This window comes from Haplochromis burtoni, unplaced genomic scaffold (assembly GCF_018398535.1).
Source record: "Haplochromis burtoni strain Fernald_Lab_line unplaced genomic scaffold, NCSU_Asbu1 Contig_6, whole genome shotgun sequence".
Taxonomy (NCBI): Eukaryota; Metazoa; Chordata; class Actinopteri; order Cichliformes; family Cichlidae; genus Haplochromis; species Haplochromis burtoni.
In genome coordinates, this window is record NW_024582367.1 from 2,539,519 (window position 1) to 2,555,951 (window position 16,433).

Below are 16,433 nucleotides of genomic sequence, written 5' to 3' on the forward strand. Positions count from 1 at the left end.
AACCAGTTCGTGTTGAGTTTCTGCGAAAAGCTGTTCATCTTGGTGGTTAAAGATATGGAGGCCATGGACCCCAGCATCCTGAGGGGAGGACATGGTTCTGGGAAGAAACAGAAGGTATCTGGAGAATATTTTTAATGCTGTCCCTTGATGTTCACTCACCTATACCATGGTAGCTATTAATTTTAATCCACACAGTTTATCTTAAACCTTCTCAGGTAGTTAAAGGGCCAGATGTTGTACCTGAATGTTGATTTCAAACAGGTTGATGCTGTTATTGAGGCAGTGAAAACAGGGCAGTGTCTCAAGCTAGTTATCATCTTACTTTTGCTTGTTTCTTTAGATCGACATTGGTTTGTTGGTGGCAAACAGTCAGGTGATTTTTGAGAAAGCAGAGAACTCATCCGTAATCCTGGCTGGTGAGTGTCGGACTTTTACTTTTTCTCTCATTGTAAAAATAGATTCTCATATACCTACACTTAATACAAAGTGCAAATGTGACTGCTAAAACCACTACACCTGTTACACCTGCATTTACATACATCTACATTAACTACATCTGAATCAGTTCTCTAAAGTACCACAAGGGGGCACACTTCACTCACTTAGCTTGGCCTTTGGGGTTTAAAGGCATTGGGTGACTTATTAATGCAATATTTTAAATACAGAAACCAAAACTGGCTCAAGGAGAATTTAAAGTTACATTTTAAAATTTTAATTAACTTTGATGCACATCAAAATAAAGCTTGCAACATCTAAGACACTAACAAACGGAGGAAAAAGGAATTAAAAGTGTACTGTTGAGTGAATAATAAACATTTTTATGTTTTACCCTCCAGGGAAATCTAAGACTCGAGAGTCACGTCAGTCTATTATTAGCCCAGACTGGAACTTTGAGAGGATGGGCATTGGCGGCCTTGACAAGGAGTTTTCGGACATCTTCCGGAGAGCCTTCGCCTCCCGAGTGTTCCCTCCAGACATAGTTGAACAGATGGGTAAGCCCCCCTGGTTTTGTCATCACGTATTCATTTGTTTGTGGCTCTTTTTCCACTTTTTATACTGCCATGCTTGAAGTCTGATGATGATTTAAGACATCTGTGTGATGAGGCCATAACTGGCCAACAAAAAGAAGTTCGGTTGTGTCAAAATCTATGAAAAAATGACCCTATTTCTTACTTCATCTATGATCTCAGGAAACTGTTTCATGATGATGTTACTGTCTAAACTGTTTCTACTCTTATTGGCTCTAATATGGAGTTCATTTTTAAAATTATCATCCCATTTGGAGTGATAAAGCATTGATCCTCAGTGTTTTGTCAAAGAATTTCATAGTCACTCGATATGAGTGCATTTGTCCATACTTGATGAACATTAACAACCAAAATGTGGAAAGAAAAAATCAATCCTAATAATCACTGTTTTTCTCTGTCTCAGTATTTCTTCCACTGTTCATCAGATTAAAGAGATTACTCATGCTAAATGTAATCAGTGTTTTCAGTTATTACATTCAGCTTGTGTTTAATCCTTTCGTCGACGTAACACAAACATAACGTCGAATAATTCCTCTGAGAAATGCAGCAGCATTACCTGAATCGGCAACCCCCACAGTGAGGGAACAATCAAAGCAGTGTCTTTTCTGGGTGCCTGGACCGTGACTAAATTCCCTGCTATCCCCTCTCATTAATAAATCTTTGACAGCAATCAGATTACAATGATGATTCATTTGCCAAAAGGACAGCAGCTCATTCTAATGAAAGCCATCAGGCGGTCTTTGTGACTAATGCGCAAACCCTCGCTTCTCACACGCATTCACACACATCTGTCCTAATCCTTGCTCCAAGAAGCTAACAGTCTTGTGAAAACCTGCTGTAAGGACCCCCAAAGCATGGCAAATATACACTTTACATGAGTTTCCCAGACTCTCCATACCTGCAGAGCTAAGAGCGGCAGTGTCCAGCAGTGTGCGAGCTGACCTTTAAACAGTTGGTTGTGTGCAGGGATTGGCCTTTGGCTGTGCCCAGCTGGATGTTCTAATGAGATGGCATGTCCTGATAGCGTACCCAGCAAAAGGTAAAGTGGTAATTGGCAGGCGTGGGGAGCAGGGGGTGCAGGTACTGACAGAGCGGCAATATGCGTGCATGCGTCACACATGATGTGTGTGTGCCTGAGATGCTGAGAGCTTCACCTTGTCTCCCCTTTGCTCCCAGAGAGGTGAAGCAGACAGAGAGAAGCTTCAGTGCTTGCTCTTCCAAACCCGACACAACCACATCACTTCTCCCCACCTTGCAAGAGAAGCCAACCCCCTCGTCTCTACGCTCTCACCTGTCAGACTGGGCCGCTTTTCCCTCAGCAGGCCAAATGGCAACTCAGATGGTTATCTGTGGCCTCTCAATTAGTCTGAGCTAAATGTCATTAACCAGGTGCAAAAGGCCATTTAAAAGAGCCACACTGTAAACATTACCGAGCAGAGAGCTCATGGATTCCACGCATGATCTTCTTGGAGAAGAAGCAAGTCTTTGAAGGAAATCTTAAGTGCTGGAATTATACGGCTTACACTTCTGCTCCTTGGTCTGATCATTAAGTTCATAATCTTTAAATGAACAGCAGCTCAAGATATTTTAAGGTGATATGAATGTGCATCAATGGAGGTGAGGTAGAGTAGGTATTGCAAAGAATGCCTACTCTGTTCTGTTCATGGTCATCACACATTTACCCCCCAGTCAAAGGGGGAAAGGTCAAAAATGGCTGTATTTCTTAAGAAAACTAAATTCATATTTCAGCTTCTTGTTAATATCTGTAGACAAACTATAGAAACTTCATCACCTAACACTAACACCTTACTGGCTGACTAAAACTTTGCAGGGCGTCACTGCAGTCCCTTCTCAGTCAACAAAAAAGTAATCCATTAAGATCATTTCTATAAAAAGCTAACATATAGCCAACTTCTTACGAAGGATTGAATATTAAGCTTGAGTATGACGACAGAGCGATAATACACCACAATACTAGGGTGTATGCCAACATTTTGCAGCTGCTACATTGTATAAAGCTAAATTATTGTCCGAAATCTTGGGTAATGATCCAAACTTAAAGCAAATGCCTTCTCCTGTTGAATTACTATTTTCTTTTAACTGGAGAAGCCATTGGTCATCCTTCTTACGTAACCTCTGGGCTCTCCAGTGTAACTAGCAGATTTCCAGGCCAAGACTTCCTGTTCTTTTGCTTGTCTATGTTTACTAGTGCATATATATATTTAAACACAGCTAAAATAAAGCTAAAACATTAGTGGTTTTGAATTTGCATTTCAGCAACGTAGTTCTCCACAGACTGTTTACCTGTTTGCAGCCAGAGCCTACTCAAATGTGGCTGATCAATACAACCTGGACTGCAGACAGAAAGCGGATAGCTTCTGGTATCAAATCCCTTATCCCTTTGTGAATAGATTTAGCACATTCTTATGCAGACATCTGTTTAAATAGGTAACTGTTTTGGAAACATATACAATTTATGCATTTTGCCACTGATTTCTACTCATTTTCTAGCTGTTAAAGTGAACTGTGGGTGCTCGGTTTAACATCAGCTCCTCTCCTCTGCTTGTCCATCTGTCTCCAGGCTGTAAACATGTGAAGGGAATCCTGCTGTACGGGCCCCCAGGCTGTGGTAAAACCCTGATGGCACGACAGATTGGCAAGATGCTGAAGGCCCGGGAGCCAAAGATCGTCAACGGCCCTGAGATTCTCAACAAGTATGTGGGAGAGTCTGAGGCGAACATCAGGAAGCTGTTTGCAGATGCAGAGGATGAACAGAAGAGGGTGAGAATAGGACACGATGTACATTTTGTATTGTTCTTCCACAACAGAGCCAGCTTACCAAAGCAGAGCAAACATAAAAGTCCTGTTTGTATTAATAAACGAGTCCGTTTTGTTGCAGCTTCCAAGTAATATTGGCTGTGTTGCTAGAACTTTCCTAAACTTCTAATCTAGAAGTCATCAAAAGTCACTGTGTTTGTTCAGAGTATCTTCTCAGTAGCTATTAGTATTCTTCCAGCATCCCAGTGAAATACCGATAAGCACTGCAGAAAAAATCTAATTTCTCAAGAGTGGAGAGATCTGCCCTTTAGCCAGACATAGCTGTAATGACTTTTTAAAGTTTGTGCGTGTGTGTGTGTGTTTGAAAGGGAAGAGGGGCCACTGAAACCCAGCAGTGATAGTTGGTTTGGATGGTGTGACATAAACCTCACTCTGCACCACTTAATGAGGGGCTGGGTTCTCTTTGACCTCCTATAAGACCTCCCTACAAACCCCCACACACACCGTGTATGTGTGTGACATTAACAGCTCTACACCTGCTTTAAATGCTACGTCAGAGTCTGACAGGTCCGTAGATGGAGCGATAACCCCCCACCCGGCTGCTCCATCGCTTTTTTTTTTTCATTCATTCATAAGAGGCTCAATACTTGTATTCAGCTCAGGATGAAAGAAAAGCAATCACGGTTTCTTCTTGCTATGCTTCTGTGTCTCAGCTGAAAAAAAATGTAATTTGATTTTATATTTTACAAGGTTATTATAGTTTAATAGTATACTTTTTAGTAGTTTTATTTTAGTTTTATTTTAATGAAAATTTACAATTTCCTTATATTTTCCTTATACGTTTGCTGTGTGGATTTTACTTTAAATTTGGTTTTTATTGTTAAAAATGTAATTTTTTCTATTAGTCTCACTCTTGGGTTGAGTATCTTTTCATATAATAGGGGGCATTTTTAAAAAACAGTTTTTACAATATAAAAACTTGACTCACATTTTCCACTTTCAGTAAAAAGTTTACTTTCAAATTTTATTTTATTAACAAAAATATGTATTTTTTGTTTTTATGTTATTTTAGGAAGCTTCTTTTTTTTTATTCTTCTGCCTCTGCAAGGTGCTAGATAGAAAGCCATTTTATGGAGTTTCACATTAAATCACTGTAAATTGAATTGGATGTCAAGAAAATACAGGTCAGCCAAGGAGAGGTAGTACCCAGCTGTAATAACACTGCTGTGCTTACTTTTTGTTCCCTAAACTTTTAAATGAATGTCCAAACCAGAACTTCCTATGGTTTGCCAGCTTCAGATCTTACAAAAAAATGCCTGAGACTTTAGTTATTCCAGTTTCATTAACCAGATTTTCTTATTTTGAGAATTATAGTAGCCAAAAAAAGTCAGTTTTCTGCACATCTTCCAATAAAATGCAGCTGTATCAGGTGCGTCTAAGCTCCAGGGCAGAAAACTTTGGGAGGACAGAAACGGACCGCAGCACACTGATGAATTTTCAGCCTTCAGTTGTGCAGGCAGACGAACTTTTCCACAGAATTCAATGGCCAGCACCAACATACTTTACCCGAGGACCCGAAAACTGACTCCCAGAACTAAGAGACAATTATAATATTGTAAGACCTTGAAAATAACAGACAGCTCCTTAAAACCAACCCCCTGTTTATTTGGTAAACTTATGCATACACCTATATGTTTAAGAAATTAAGCTACAAGCAAAATTAAGCGTGTTTGAGAAGGAAAAAAAGTTTAAAATACACATTTGTGTTTGTCTATAGTTTATCTTTTAGACATTTTTGCAAATTGGTGCATGTTTAAAGGTGTTGATATCTCTTTTCTTATACTGTGTGTATATACAGCGCTTATATCCTCCAGATGTTCCAGATGTACTCCTTTCAATAAGTTTTAACAGAGAGGGCTTTGTTCATTTATCATTCAGTGCATGATTTAGTGCAAAAGATGGACTCGTTCTGGCTGTTGGAAGTAATTTCTGATTTATAGACAAATAAAAACCTTTGACTTTTATATGGCAATAAAATCAAACAAGAGCTATGTATCTATAATATCAGTTCTGATTTCAGTTTAGGAAAAGTGTGTCAGGAAGGTCATATTTATCTAGATAAATCTTAATTTTTATATTTAAGCATTACCTTTTCTAAGGCTTCTAATATAAAGAGAGAATTTTCCTTAATTGATTTGTAAACAGGGAAAGTTTTTTTTTTTAACCCCCGTAGTTCATCTGTGTTGTCTCCCCTGTAGCAAATATGATAAACATGCATATCACTTTTGCGCTTTCAGGTAAGTAGGTGTAACTGTGTAACACCATCTCCTGCAAAATTACTTATATCCAGCATGACAGATGTAGAAAAACTGGATTTACTCAGCATTATCGAGGCGATGTCCTCCCTGCTTGTGTGAACAGATGGTATAGGATAAAGGTGCAAAGCAGGTATTTACAGTTTACACATTAATCTTCCTCCTCTGCGTCTGTGTCGGCGAACAGCTCGGTGCCAACAGCGGCCTTCACATCATCATATTTGATGAAATTGACGCCATCTGTAAGCAGCGTGGCAGCATGGCAGGAAGCACAGGAGTCCACGACACCGTGGTTAACCAGCTGCTATCCAAGATCGATGGAGTGGAGCAACTCAACAACATCCTGGTCATAGGTGCAAACATGCAGACATTTTCTCGCAGTATATGTAAACTAGCATAAACACTTTCACATTTAAATCCTGTCCTGTGTCACGCCTGAACAGCCAAACTCTGTCTCATTACTTTTGTTCTTCCCTTTCTTCTGGTTTCTTCTCTTTCTGCCTCAGGTATGACCAACAGGCCCGACCTGATAGATGAGGCCTTGTTGAGGCCAGGAAGACTGGAGGTGAAGATGGAGATTGGTAAGAAGTAGCGAACACACAGAATTTCATTCAGTAGACTTAAAACAGCGTGTCCACAGCATGTCTTTTGTCCTTTCTTCCTTCTCTTACCCAAACTGGTCACGGCAGATGGCCCCGCCCCTCCCTGAGCCTGGTTCTGCTGGAGGTTTCTTCCTGTTAAAAGGGAGTTTTTCCTTCCCACTGTCACCAAAGCGATTGCTCATAGGGGGTCATCTGATTGTTGGGGGTTTTCTCTGCTGTATTATTGTAGGGTCTACCTTACAATAAAGTGCCTTGAGGCAACCTTTGTTGTAATTTGGTGCTGTATAAATAAAACTGAATTGAACTGAAAAGAAAGTTAAAATGATTATAAAGAACATATTTTTAAAACCTATGAAGTAATTAGTTAAAGTATTTTCTCAAATAATTAATAGAAAATCAGTGAAAATACTTCTACTGTGGGTCAGAAAGTCTTAAAAACAGTGTAAATAAGTAATATTCGTGCTATTAAATGAAGAAGTAATGTATCTTATGCAGATTTCTGCAAGTTAATACCAGCAGCCTTACTGGTAAAGCTCAATGGATGCAAGACTGTTATCAGCTGTGACTCTTTGACTGTGTGCACTACAGAACCAGTACACCACACGCGGTCACTTTCTCTATTTCCTTTTCCGCTTTATTCTTCAAGGCTTACCGGATGAAACTGGGCGAATTCAGATCCTCAACATCCACACAGCGAGGATGCGGGAGAACAAACTGCTGGCTAGCGATGTCGACGTTAAAGAGCTGGCTGTGGAAACCAAGAACTACAGCGGTGCTGAACTGGAGGGTCTGGTCAGAGCTGCTCAGTCCACTGCCATGAACAGACACATCAAGGTCAGTCCAAGGAGCTTATTTACTGTCCATTTATTAATGTGTATGTTTTGTGGGTTATAGAAAACAAGGAAATAATAGTAAAATGCCCTCAGAGCAATATGTTCCTCACTAATATAAGAGTTAAAATATTGGCAAGCAACCAGTATTTTCCACAAGCCAATACGCACTATAAAAAGCAAATACAAAGTTTAATTAAAGGGCAGTAAATTTAAAAAGAAAACTAAAGGAAGAGAAGAAGAAGAGAAGATGTAGAAGTAATGCAAAAAATGTATTCAACTTTTGAAAACCTGTTCTTTTTATATTAGATACATTATTTTCAAAAGCACTGACAGGAACAGTGTCATGTTCCTGGCTTAAGTTGCAGGCCACACACCTGGTGGGCATAATATATGGTATTATAGTGCCAGTTTAAGCAGCCACCCAGGTGTCGAAGGGTTGGGTAGGTATCCAGGTGTGTGTGCTTGTGTGTGTGCCCTCCCTTAAGTGTTTTATCAGGTGCATTGGCTCAAATCTATACTGCTCAGTAAGGCACAAAGATAAGGTGAAGTTCTCATCTGTTAAGCGTTCTGCCCCCGCAGAGCAGCAGATATTGGAGGGTGATGATAAATGACAGACACATGTCTGATGGCAGCGATGCTTCTCTTCACTCCTTTAGGCACTTATTCTTCCCTCCCTCCGTCTCTCTGTCTGACCTTTCTGCTCTGAGGGAGTACATTGTCTTCTGACACATTTTGCAATCTACATGTGCAGTACTTCATTTAATGGATTTCACGAGACAGGGTACGGAGTTCATTCGAAGCAATTTGCTGTCTCTGTACCTGTGCTGTTTGTCTGTTGCTCTGATGTAGGCCAGCAACACAGTGGAGGTAAACATGGAGACGGCGGAAAAACTGCAGGTCAGCAGGATAGACTTCATGGCCTCGCTGAATAACGACATCAAACCCGTAAGTTACTGTGCACATGTCTCTCTTAAGTTCTTAAACATGAAATGCAAAGTACATTGAAATAAAAGTGACATTAATAATCAAAATAACCTCAAGATTAACTCAACCATTCCCACCTTCTCTGGCCTTTTCGTTATTCCATAACATGATCCGTGAAACATCCTGAAATATTTGAGAGAAATGTTGTTTCTAAAATATGAAGGAAAACTTGAGTTTTGGATAAGTTTGTCGGTTTGTCTTATCGTACGTCATTCACCATCACGTTTTAATCTAACGCCCACCACAGACAAGAAGACTAATAAACGTCAAAATCGGGCGCACTCTGACATCAAAATCCATGCATGATAAGTCTGAGTTTTAATCACAGACTTTGAGATTTTGCAGTCCAGTCATGCTGCTGGTGGATCTTTGCAAAGAGAAAAACTTTGAATGATGGTGCAGAAACAGAAGCTGCATGTGACCTGCTTGAGAGAACTGAGTGCTCCTGTTGGTTGTTAATAATATTTATGTGATCGAACACTATTTGCATGAGTCAAGATTTTTAAAAAAAGAAAGAAGCTAGGCTAGGATTTAGCTTGTTTGTTTTTATCAGGCTCACTTGAGACACTTAGAGTTTAAAACCACCTTACGCTAAACGGTCAGATGTGCCACAACCTTTGCAAAAGTGTTTTGACTTGCAACACTTAAATCTCTTGAAATTTAGTGGCAGGCTGGAATCTTTGTACTTGTAAATTATATTTATTTGTGATTAAACTTCAGTGGATTCAGATGAAGCACTTGTGCAGGTTATACAAGACTACAACACAGAGGAAATATCTTTTTTATAACTAATATTTCCATTCTCGGTTGAGCTCGTGCAGGCAAACAAAATTAGAGTCTCACTTTCTGTTTTCCTCTCCTTGTACCACTTCTTCAGGCATTTGGAACCAACCAGGAGGACTACGCCAGCTACATCATGAACGGCATAATCCGGTGGGGTGACCCAGTGTCAGCAGCCCTGGAGGACGGGGAGCTGCTGGTGCAGCAGACAAAGAACAGTGACCGCACGCCACTAGTCTCTGTGCTGCTGGAAGGTAACTCTCACACGTGTCATGCAACCCAAACACATAGGGCAAATAAAATAAGGTGAGGACAGCGGCCTGCTTTACTAACAATTAAAATGGTTGATCAGTGATTTCTTTTCACCGCCAGGCCCACCTAACAGCGGCAAAACGGCACTGGCGGCTAAGATTTCTGAGGATTCCCAGTTTCCATTCATCAAGATCTGTTCTCCGGACAAGATGATCGGACACTCTGAGATCGCCAAATGCCAAGCCATCAAAAAGGTAACAAAGATTTCATAATGCAGATACAGTGCATATAAATACCGGATGTTTGGGTTAAGATGCTAGTGTAGTAATGTCATTTTTAAAATACTAGTAGTTATTTTTAGTGTTTGCTGGTGTGTTTTTTCTCTGATGGCGATCAGGTTGTACCTTTTTGTTTCCCTTTGGCAGATATTTGAAGATGCTTACAAATCCCAGCTGAGCTGTGTGGTTGTGGACGACATCGAGCGCTTGTTGGGTAAGACGAGAGAGCCCAAAATATTTAGCGGTCTTCTATTCAGTTGCCTTCTGAAGTTACTTTTTATTTGAATCAGGCGTGATGAGACCGAGGAAATGAAATAATAAAATTATGTGTGTCATCAGATTACGTTCCTATTGGCCCTCGTTTCTCCAACATGGTGCTACAGGCTCTGCTGGTGCTGCTGAAGAAACCACCTCCAAAGGTAACCAGGGTTTATTTCTTGCTCACTGTCAGTGTTGCTAGTCCTGAGGTGGCAGAAAGAGGGCAGCAGATCTTATGGATGCCAACATAAAGTCTTGCGAGGAATTGTTGGAGGTCTTTGCCTACAACTGGCATGTGTGAACGCCTGTGTGTGAGTGTATGGTTATTAGCAAGTGTTTTGGTCCAGGCCTGTTGTGCTCGGAGTGAATGGTGGTGGTGGAGACCCATTTCTCATAGTTTCTTTAGTTGTAGTTTGTGTGTGTCTGTTGTTGATGGGTTTGTGAATGAGGGTATAGCTCACTATATGGCTGCATGTGCATGAGAAGTGGCGCGGGGCCTGGTGTTGAATGCCTGGCTGCAGTGCTCCTCTGGGGTTGTAAAGCGCTGGGCCCAGCGGGGTGCCTGGGGCCGGGGGAGGCCAGGGGGACACGGAGGAGAATGGGCTCTGTGAGAGAGCCAGGACCTGGCAGCACTGCCGCCTGTGTGGCACCTCATCTGCATGCAGCATCACAACCCCCCACGCCATGGGGGGGCAGGCGGCAGCCATAATCCCCCTGTCTGCTCGCCACTCCTCTGCCTCTCCTCCTTGGTCTTCTTCTGGTCGTTCTCCAACTCGTCGGCTTAGTGCAGCGACATTTCTTTTGCTTCCCCTCTTTCTTCCCCGCTCATGTTTGTCTTCTCTACTGTTGCCCTCTGCTCCATTATGCTGCATTATGCTGTCTTTTTTTCTTCTTTCTATTGTTTTCTATTTTTTAAACTCCTGTTGTGACTTAGAGCCCCTGCTCAATGTCGGCCTTCACCTGGGCAGCCAGAAATCTCCAGAATATGACGAAATCAGTCGCCCTGTATTCCAATGACCAATAAGAGCTTTGGCATCAAAGACTGCCTTCATCAAAATTTGGATAACATGAGAACTTAATTACAAAATGTTCACAATTTGACACTTCTGATTGGCTTGTTTGTAGTCGCGGGCAATGAGAACATAACCCGGTGTGATACAGAAAGTGCTGATGTTGCAGTGTAAGCCATTAAAGGAGCAGAGTGGAGGCTTCTGACACAACTTCCCCACCGTCCTAAAAATGCATACAAACAACATGTTTAATAGGGTGGATATGAGTGAGAAAGCAAAATGCAAAACAACCTTAATTTTAATTTTTATACATATCTGTGATTAAACCAGCTTCTCATGGACTACATTTAATAACTGTTGTTTAGCTAATAATAAAATTACTGTTGTCTAAGAAGGTGCAGCTTGTTTTTACAGGCCTGTGGTCTCTCAGCATCAGATACATCACATACCAATGAAACATGTCAATAAAAGTAATACAAATGAGATAAAATGAAGATTTTCACCTTCATATCTGTCAAGCAGTGAAGTTGTTATATATGCTGCTTGTGTTGCTAGAACTTTGACTTTATCAAAGACTATTCTGAGGAAGTTAACACGGCTGTAGAAGCAGGGTTGGCATTGTGATTGCGTGTATAGACCAGGTGTATGTTACATGCATCAGCTGACTTGCCTTAAAGCTGTAAAACTATACAAATGATGGACAGGTTGTTGGTCAGAGAAAAAAAATGCTGGAACTGGGGTGGCCAAAATGTTTGTTATTATAAGGCTTCATAATATGGCTCAAAGACCATAGGTGACACATAGGTGTGGCCAGTTTTTGTATAGTCTGGCTGAGTTCTAGATAAGTGTTGAAACCATCCAGGACACACAATCATGATGCTTGAACCTCTGTTAGAGCCATCACACACTTTCATCTGGACTGCTCCTGTGCTTTTCCTGTACATTATCAAATGGTTATACATCATTGGTCTCTCTTTTTCCTATGACCAATAGGAGGAGACCAGCTGATGAATGTGAGGGAACGATTAAAGATCCAGACAAAATGACATCTGCTTCTCTTTCAGGGTCGTAAGCTGCTCATCATTGGCACCACAAGTCGTAAAGACGTCCTTCAGGAAATGGAGATGTTGGATGCTTTCAGCACCACCATCCACATTCCCAACATCTCAAAAGTAGAGCAGCTGATGGAGGCCTTTGAGGTAAACTACACAACTATGAAACTACAAATTTCTAATGTCTGTTTCTAAGAATTGCATCTATGATGCAAGATGCTTTTCTTCTGTGAACTTCTTCTTACCATCAGACTTGGCGACATTGTTTTTGCTTACTTTTTTATTAGAATTCCTGAATGCAAAAAATGAATGACAGAATTTAAGTGTTTCTCTCTCGCACTGATCGTTCCTGTGTCTCTTTCTGCTTTACACAGCTGCTGGGCAGTTTCAATGAGAAAGAGCGGGCCATGATAGCTAAAGCTGTACAGGGCCAACGCTTGGGGATCGGCATTAAAAAGTTGCTGATGCTGATTGAAATGGCGGCACAGGTGAGAAACTATTATGGTCTTTATTTTGACTTTTTTCAACAGTTTAGTTAGTTTTATGTTGTAGTATATTTATAATATAAAATATAATATTTGTGGGTTTATGTAAAGTGGATGGTTTGACACTAGGGGCACACTTTCATGTCTCCTATCATTAATGATCACCATTGGTACACAGCAAACAATACAGCTTTTAAACATCAGCCTGTGATGACCCATTGTGTGTAGTTTCGTACTTTGGGTTTGCGTTTAAATTTGCATTGTCAGATGTGCTTTCGTTCCCTTTTCCAAAAATAAGCATATCTTTGCTTTAAATCTATTCCAAAAGAGATTATTTTAAGTAGGTTGGTAAAATTGCATCACAAAAAGATGGGTTTTTGGCAGCTTTTTAAAAAAGATTATTCGATTCTGAAGCCACTGTAGCAAAATCTCGGTCTTGGTTTCAGCCTTGCATGCACAGCAAGCAGGCCTTGATCACATGACATCAGGCACCTGCTGGGGCTATATGGATGCATAAGTGCACTCTACTCTACTCTTTATGTTGGTGCTTGTCCATGCAAAATTCTAAAAGTCAAATCCAGAATCTTAAAGTCAGAAGTTAATGGGCACTGACCTGATAATATTTAGAAGACTTAGTCAGAAGCCTCGCAGCGGATTTTATTGAATAGGCTGCAAACGTTCCAAGGAAGCTTTGTTAAGACAAGTAAACTGTGAATTACAATTATCCAGAAGTGATGAAATAAATGCATTAATAACAATTTCCATCATGACACAGTGGAAACTGGCAATATTTCTTAAGCGATAAAAGCGAAAGCGAGATTTAACATGACCGTCCAAAGTGAAAGCTGAGTCAAAAATTATCCAAAGGTTGCTGACAGAAGATTTAGGAAATGTGGCAAGGGGACTTTCCATTACCTCAGGCACAAATCTGTCAGGGGCACATCAGAAAATAGTTAGCCTCCAACTTTTAACAGAGTCTAAGCACCTCTGAGAAATCTGTAACTTACAAACGTCTTGTGGTTTAAAAGAGAGATACAACTGAGTGTCATCTGCATAGCAATGATAATAAGTGCTCAAAATGTGCAGAAGGAGCAGATCTAACAGAAATATATCAGCGATCTCATATATCTCATAGACAAACCCAAACATCTTCTATGACTAGTTTTCAGTTCAGTACCGAACACAAATTAACTCATGTATCCTCAAGCCAAGAGAAAAAACACGAAACCAAATGGTGTGTGCACAATGTTGTTATGAGTACCGCGACTGACGGGGTGATGTTGACCGAGGCTGGGCTGTGGCATTCTGCACGTTGCCATATGTATCTGAGCCTCTCCTGCAGCTTTGCATGAGAGCGCCGCCTCAGATGTGATTGTTCTTGGTGGAAATCGGATCGGACAGAGGTAACAAGATGAAGTGCTCCAACCCGTACTTGTGCCATTCTTGTGACAGCACCCTTCCCTGCAGCTGTTTCAGCAGGACAATGCCAAACCCTGCACTGCCAGAGTAGCGCAGGCTTTTCTGGATATCAAAACCCTGGAACACGATGTGCATCGACCCAGCGTGTTGCAGGCTCCACTCCTAGTTGAGCATAGCTGCAGACTATGCTCATCAAGGAATGGAAAACAGTTCCTCAAACAACACATCTGGACTGCTTGGATGTCATACCTTGTATTAAATGTCTTGTATAAGCAACTATTATGTTGTTTGTTTAAAAATCTATTTAAAATGTGACCTTATGTTTCTTTTTTGACTATTTTTGGACATTTCTTATGCTGTTGCAGCTCCATGTGTACTAGTTGTGTTAGACAACAGAAAGGTCAAGTTATTTTGGGGGTACGAAACTTGTGAAGCACAAGAAAACTGTCTTTTCAATAACTCACTCATCACCTCCCATTTTATTCAAAACACAGATTTCATACTGGCACAGGCTTTGCGTTATTATTATTTTTTTCTCTCAGTGTGGTCTGAGCTTGAGCAGGCCGTCCCTCCTCTTCTTCGACATCTGGCCGGCATTCTCGACAGTCAACAGGATCCGTCTGTCAGGCACAAAAAACTGTCATCTATTAGCTGTAGTGAAAAACTGTGTGGCTTTGCTGATGATTTGTTGAGGAGAGGGATCCAGTACATTTCTAGTTCACAAACCATTCTCTCCAATACATTCATAGTTGTGAAACCGTGCTCTGCTCAGCTTTCCAAGTTATATTCACGTGTTGCTAATAAGATACTCATCAGAAAAGTCTTAGGCTATTCGTGGTCTGGTTTTACCTACGATTTAAGCAAAGATCAGCCACTGAAGGGGCAAATGTGAGGGGTAGGTTTAAAAAAAAAAAATAAATAAATCAAGGAGACGTGTACAAAAATGAAAACATAGACCACCAAGTCATAGCAGATTTTTGGTCTCCTTTCAACCCACCCGTTATGTAGAGGGATGCAGTGGGTACAGAGTCTTCTCACCTTCCTTACTTTGCCTAAAGGGATTTGTGGCTTGGCCTCCAAGTTTTGTTTTTGTGCATTTTTCTGTACAGTAGCAAGCGGTGTAGTTCTTTTCTGCCCTGTTCCCCTAAATGATTTACTTGCAAAGCCTGTAGGGACATTGATCCTGTCAGGACACAAGCATAATCAACCTGATTGATCATAAATCGTTTACTGATCGGTCCTTGGACTGGTGGAGGCTTTAAAGAGGACTTTTGTTTTGGGTTTTTTTCCCCATTACAGACAAAATATATGATTTTACAGCAGTAAGAGTGAGTACAAGTAATCCCTGTGAGCCAAAAGCTTTAAACTGTTCTAAATGTGCGGTTTTCAGCGGTTCTATTTTCCTGCTCTTTGCCTTGTATGAGCTTTATTTGTGAGCATAGAAGCCACACCCACCTGCCTTTTAAGCCTTTTGTTTACAAAAGGCAGCCAATCAGGAAAAAATGATGATGCTTAAATGAAAGGGTGACAGAGGATAAACCGCTGCACGGCAGCTCAGTAGTTTTGAGTTATGCAAAACTGCTTGAGCCCTTTTCTATAAATATGCAGCTCAAAATGAATAAAATTAGTCCCGGTTAGTTTTTTTTAAATGAATTTGTTCCAAATAAGTAATAGTAATACGTTTGTTTAAAATTAAAAGAGGTCATCCTTTAACTGTTTACCTCCACTGAAATAGACAAACAGTATCGAATTAGTCACTGTAGTAACCTGTGACATCATGTCCAGCTGTGGTGATTTTATTTTGTGAAAACAAAACAGAGAAGGAAAAATAAAATGTAACAGGTAGAACAACAGGAACTAAATATCCTGTTACTCGATTTGCCAAAATGATGATTTGTGTGTCCTAAATCTTTACTCCTGTGACCTGTGAGGAGATCACAGAACCAAGCAGGATTTAATTAAGTCGCTGTCGTACGTCACAACAGGAAATCTACGTTCCAGTGATCATCTCGTTCTTTGCTTCTCTCATTTTTTCCCATTGTTTCTTACAAATTTCTCAGATATTTCTAAACTCCTGAAGTAAAGTTTTAAAACTTGAAATGTTTCACTCCAGCTAATCGATGTCTGCTGCTCAAAGCCACGATGAATTTTCTTCGTCCATCTCAAAACCTCATATTTCAAGTAATATTTGTTTACCAAACCGATGACGGACATCCCACCAGCAGCATCAGACAAACCCAAATCACACCATTAGCTCCTTTCTTCTCCCGACTGTGTCTCTGTTATGTTGCCTATGTGTGCAGCCTGTTTGTTGGGGCTGTGTAATTGCTGTGGTATGCTCCAATGCTATGCTCAGTGC

The 16,433-nt window shown here is 40.7% G+C and overlaps 1 protein-coding gene across 2 annotated transcripts in view; it reads left to right on the forward strand.

Annotated features, from left to right (window-relative positions):
* Positions 1-16,433, forward strand: part of LOC102305424 (vesicle-fusing ATPase) — a 28,928-nt gene that overhangs the window by 9,136 nt on the left and 3,359 nt on the right. For both annotated transcript variants that reach the window (XM_005913667.3, XM_042223650.1), the window contains 14 exons: positions 7-114; positions 341-416; positions 837-992; positions 3,610-3,809; positions 6,309-6,474; positions 6,628-6,702; positions 7,370-7,557; positions 8,406-8,501; positions 9,418-9,574; positions 9,693-9,826; positions 9,998-10,064; positions 10,190-10,269; positions 12,183-12,317; positions 12,545-12,658. In XM_005913667.3, the coding sequence (XP_005913729.1) occupies positions 7-114; positions 341-416; positions 837-992; positions 3,610-3,809; positions 6,309-6,474; positions 6,628-6,702; positions 7,370-7,557; positions 8,406-8,501; positions 9,418-9,574; positions 9,693-9,826; positions 9,998-10,064; positions 10,190-10,269; positions 12,183-12,317; positions 12,545-12,658 (1,752 nt within the window). The remainder of the gene's footprint in view (positions 1-6; positions 115-340; positions 417-836; positions 993-3,609; positions 3,810-6,308; positions 6,475-6,627; positions 6,703-7,369; positions 7,558-8,405; positions 8,502-9,417; positions 9,575-9,692; positions 9,827-9,997; positions 10,065-10,189; positions 10,270-12,182; positions 12,318-12,544; positions 12,659-16,433) is intronic.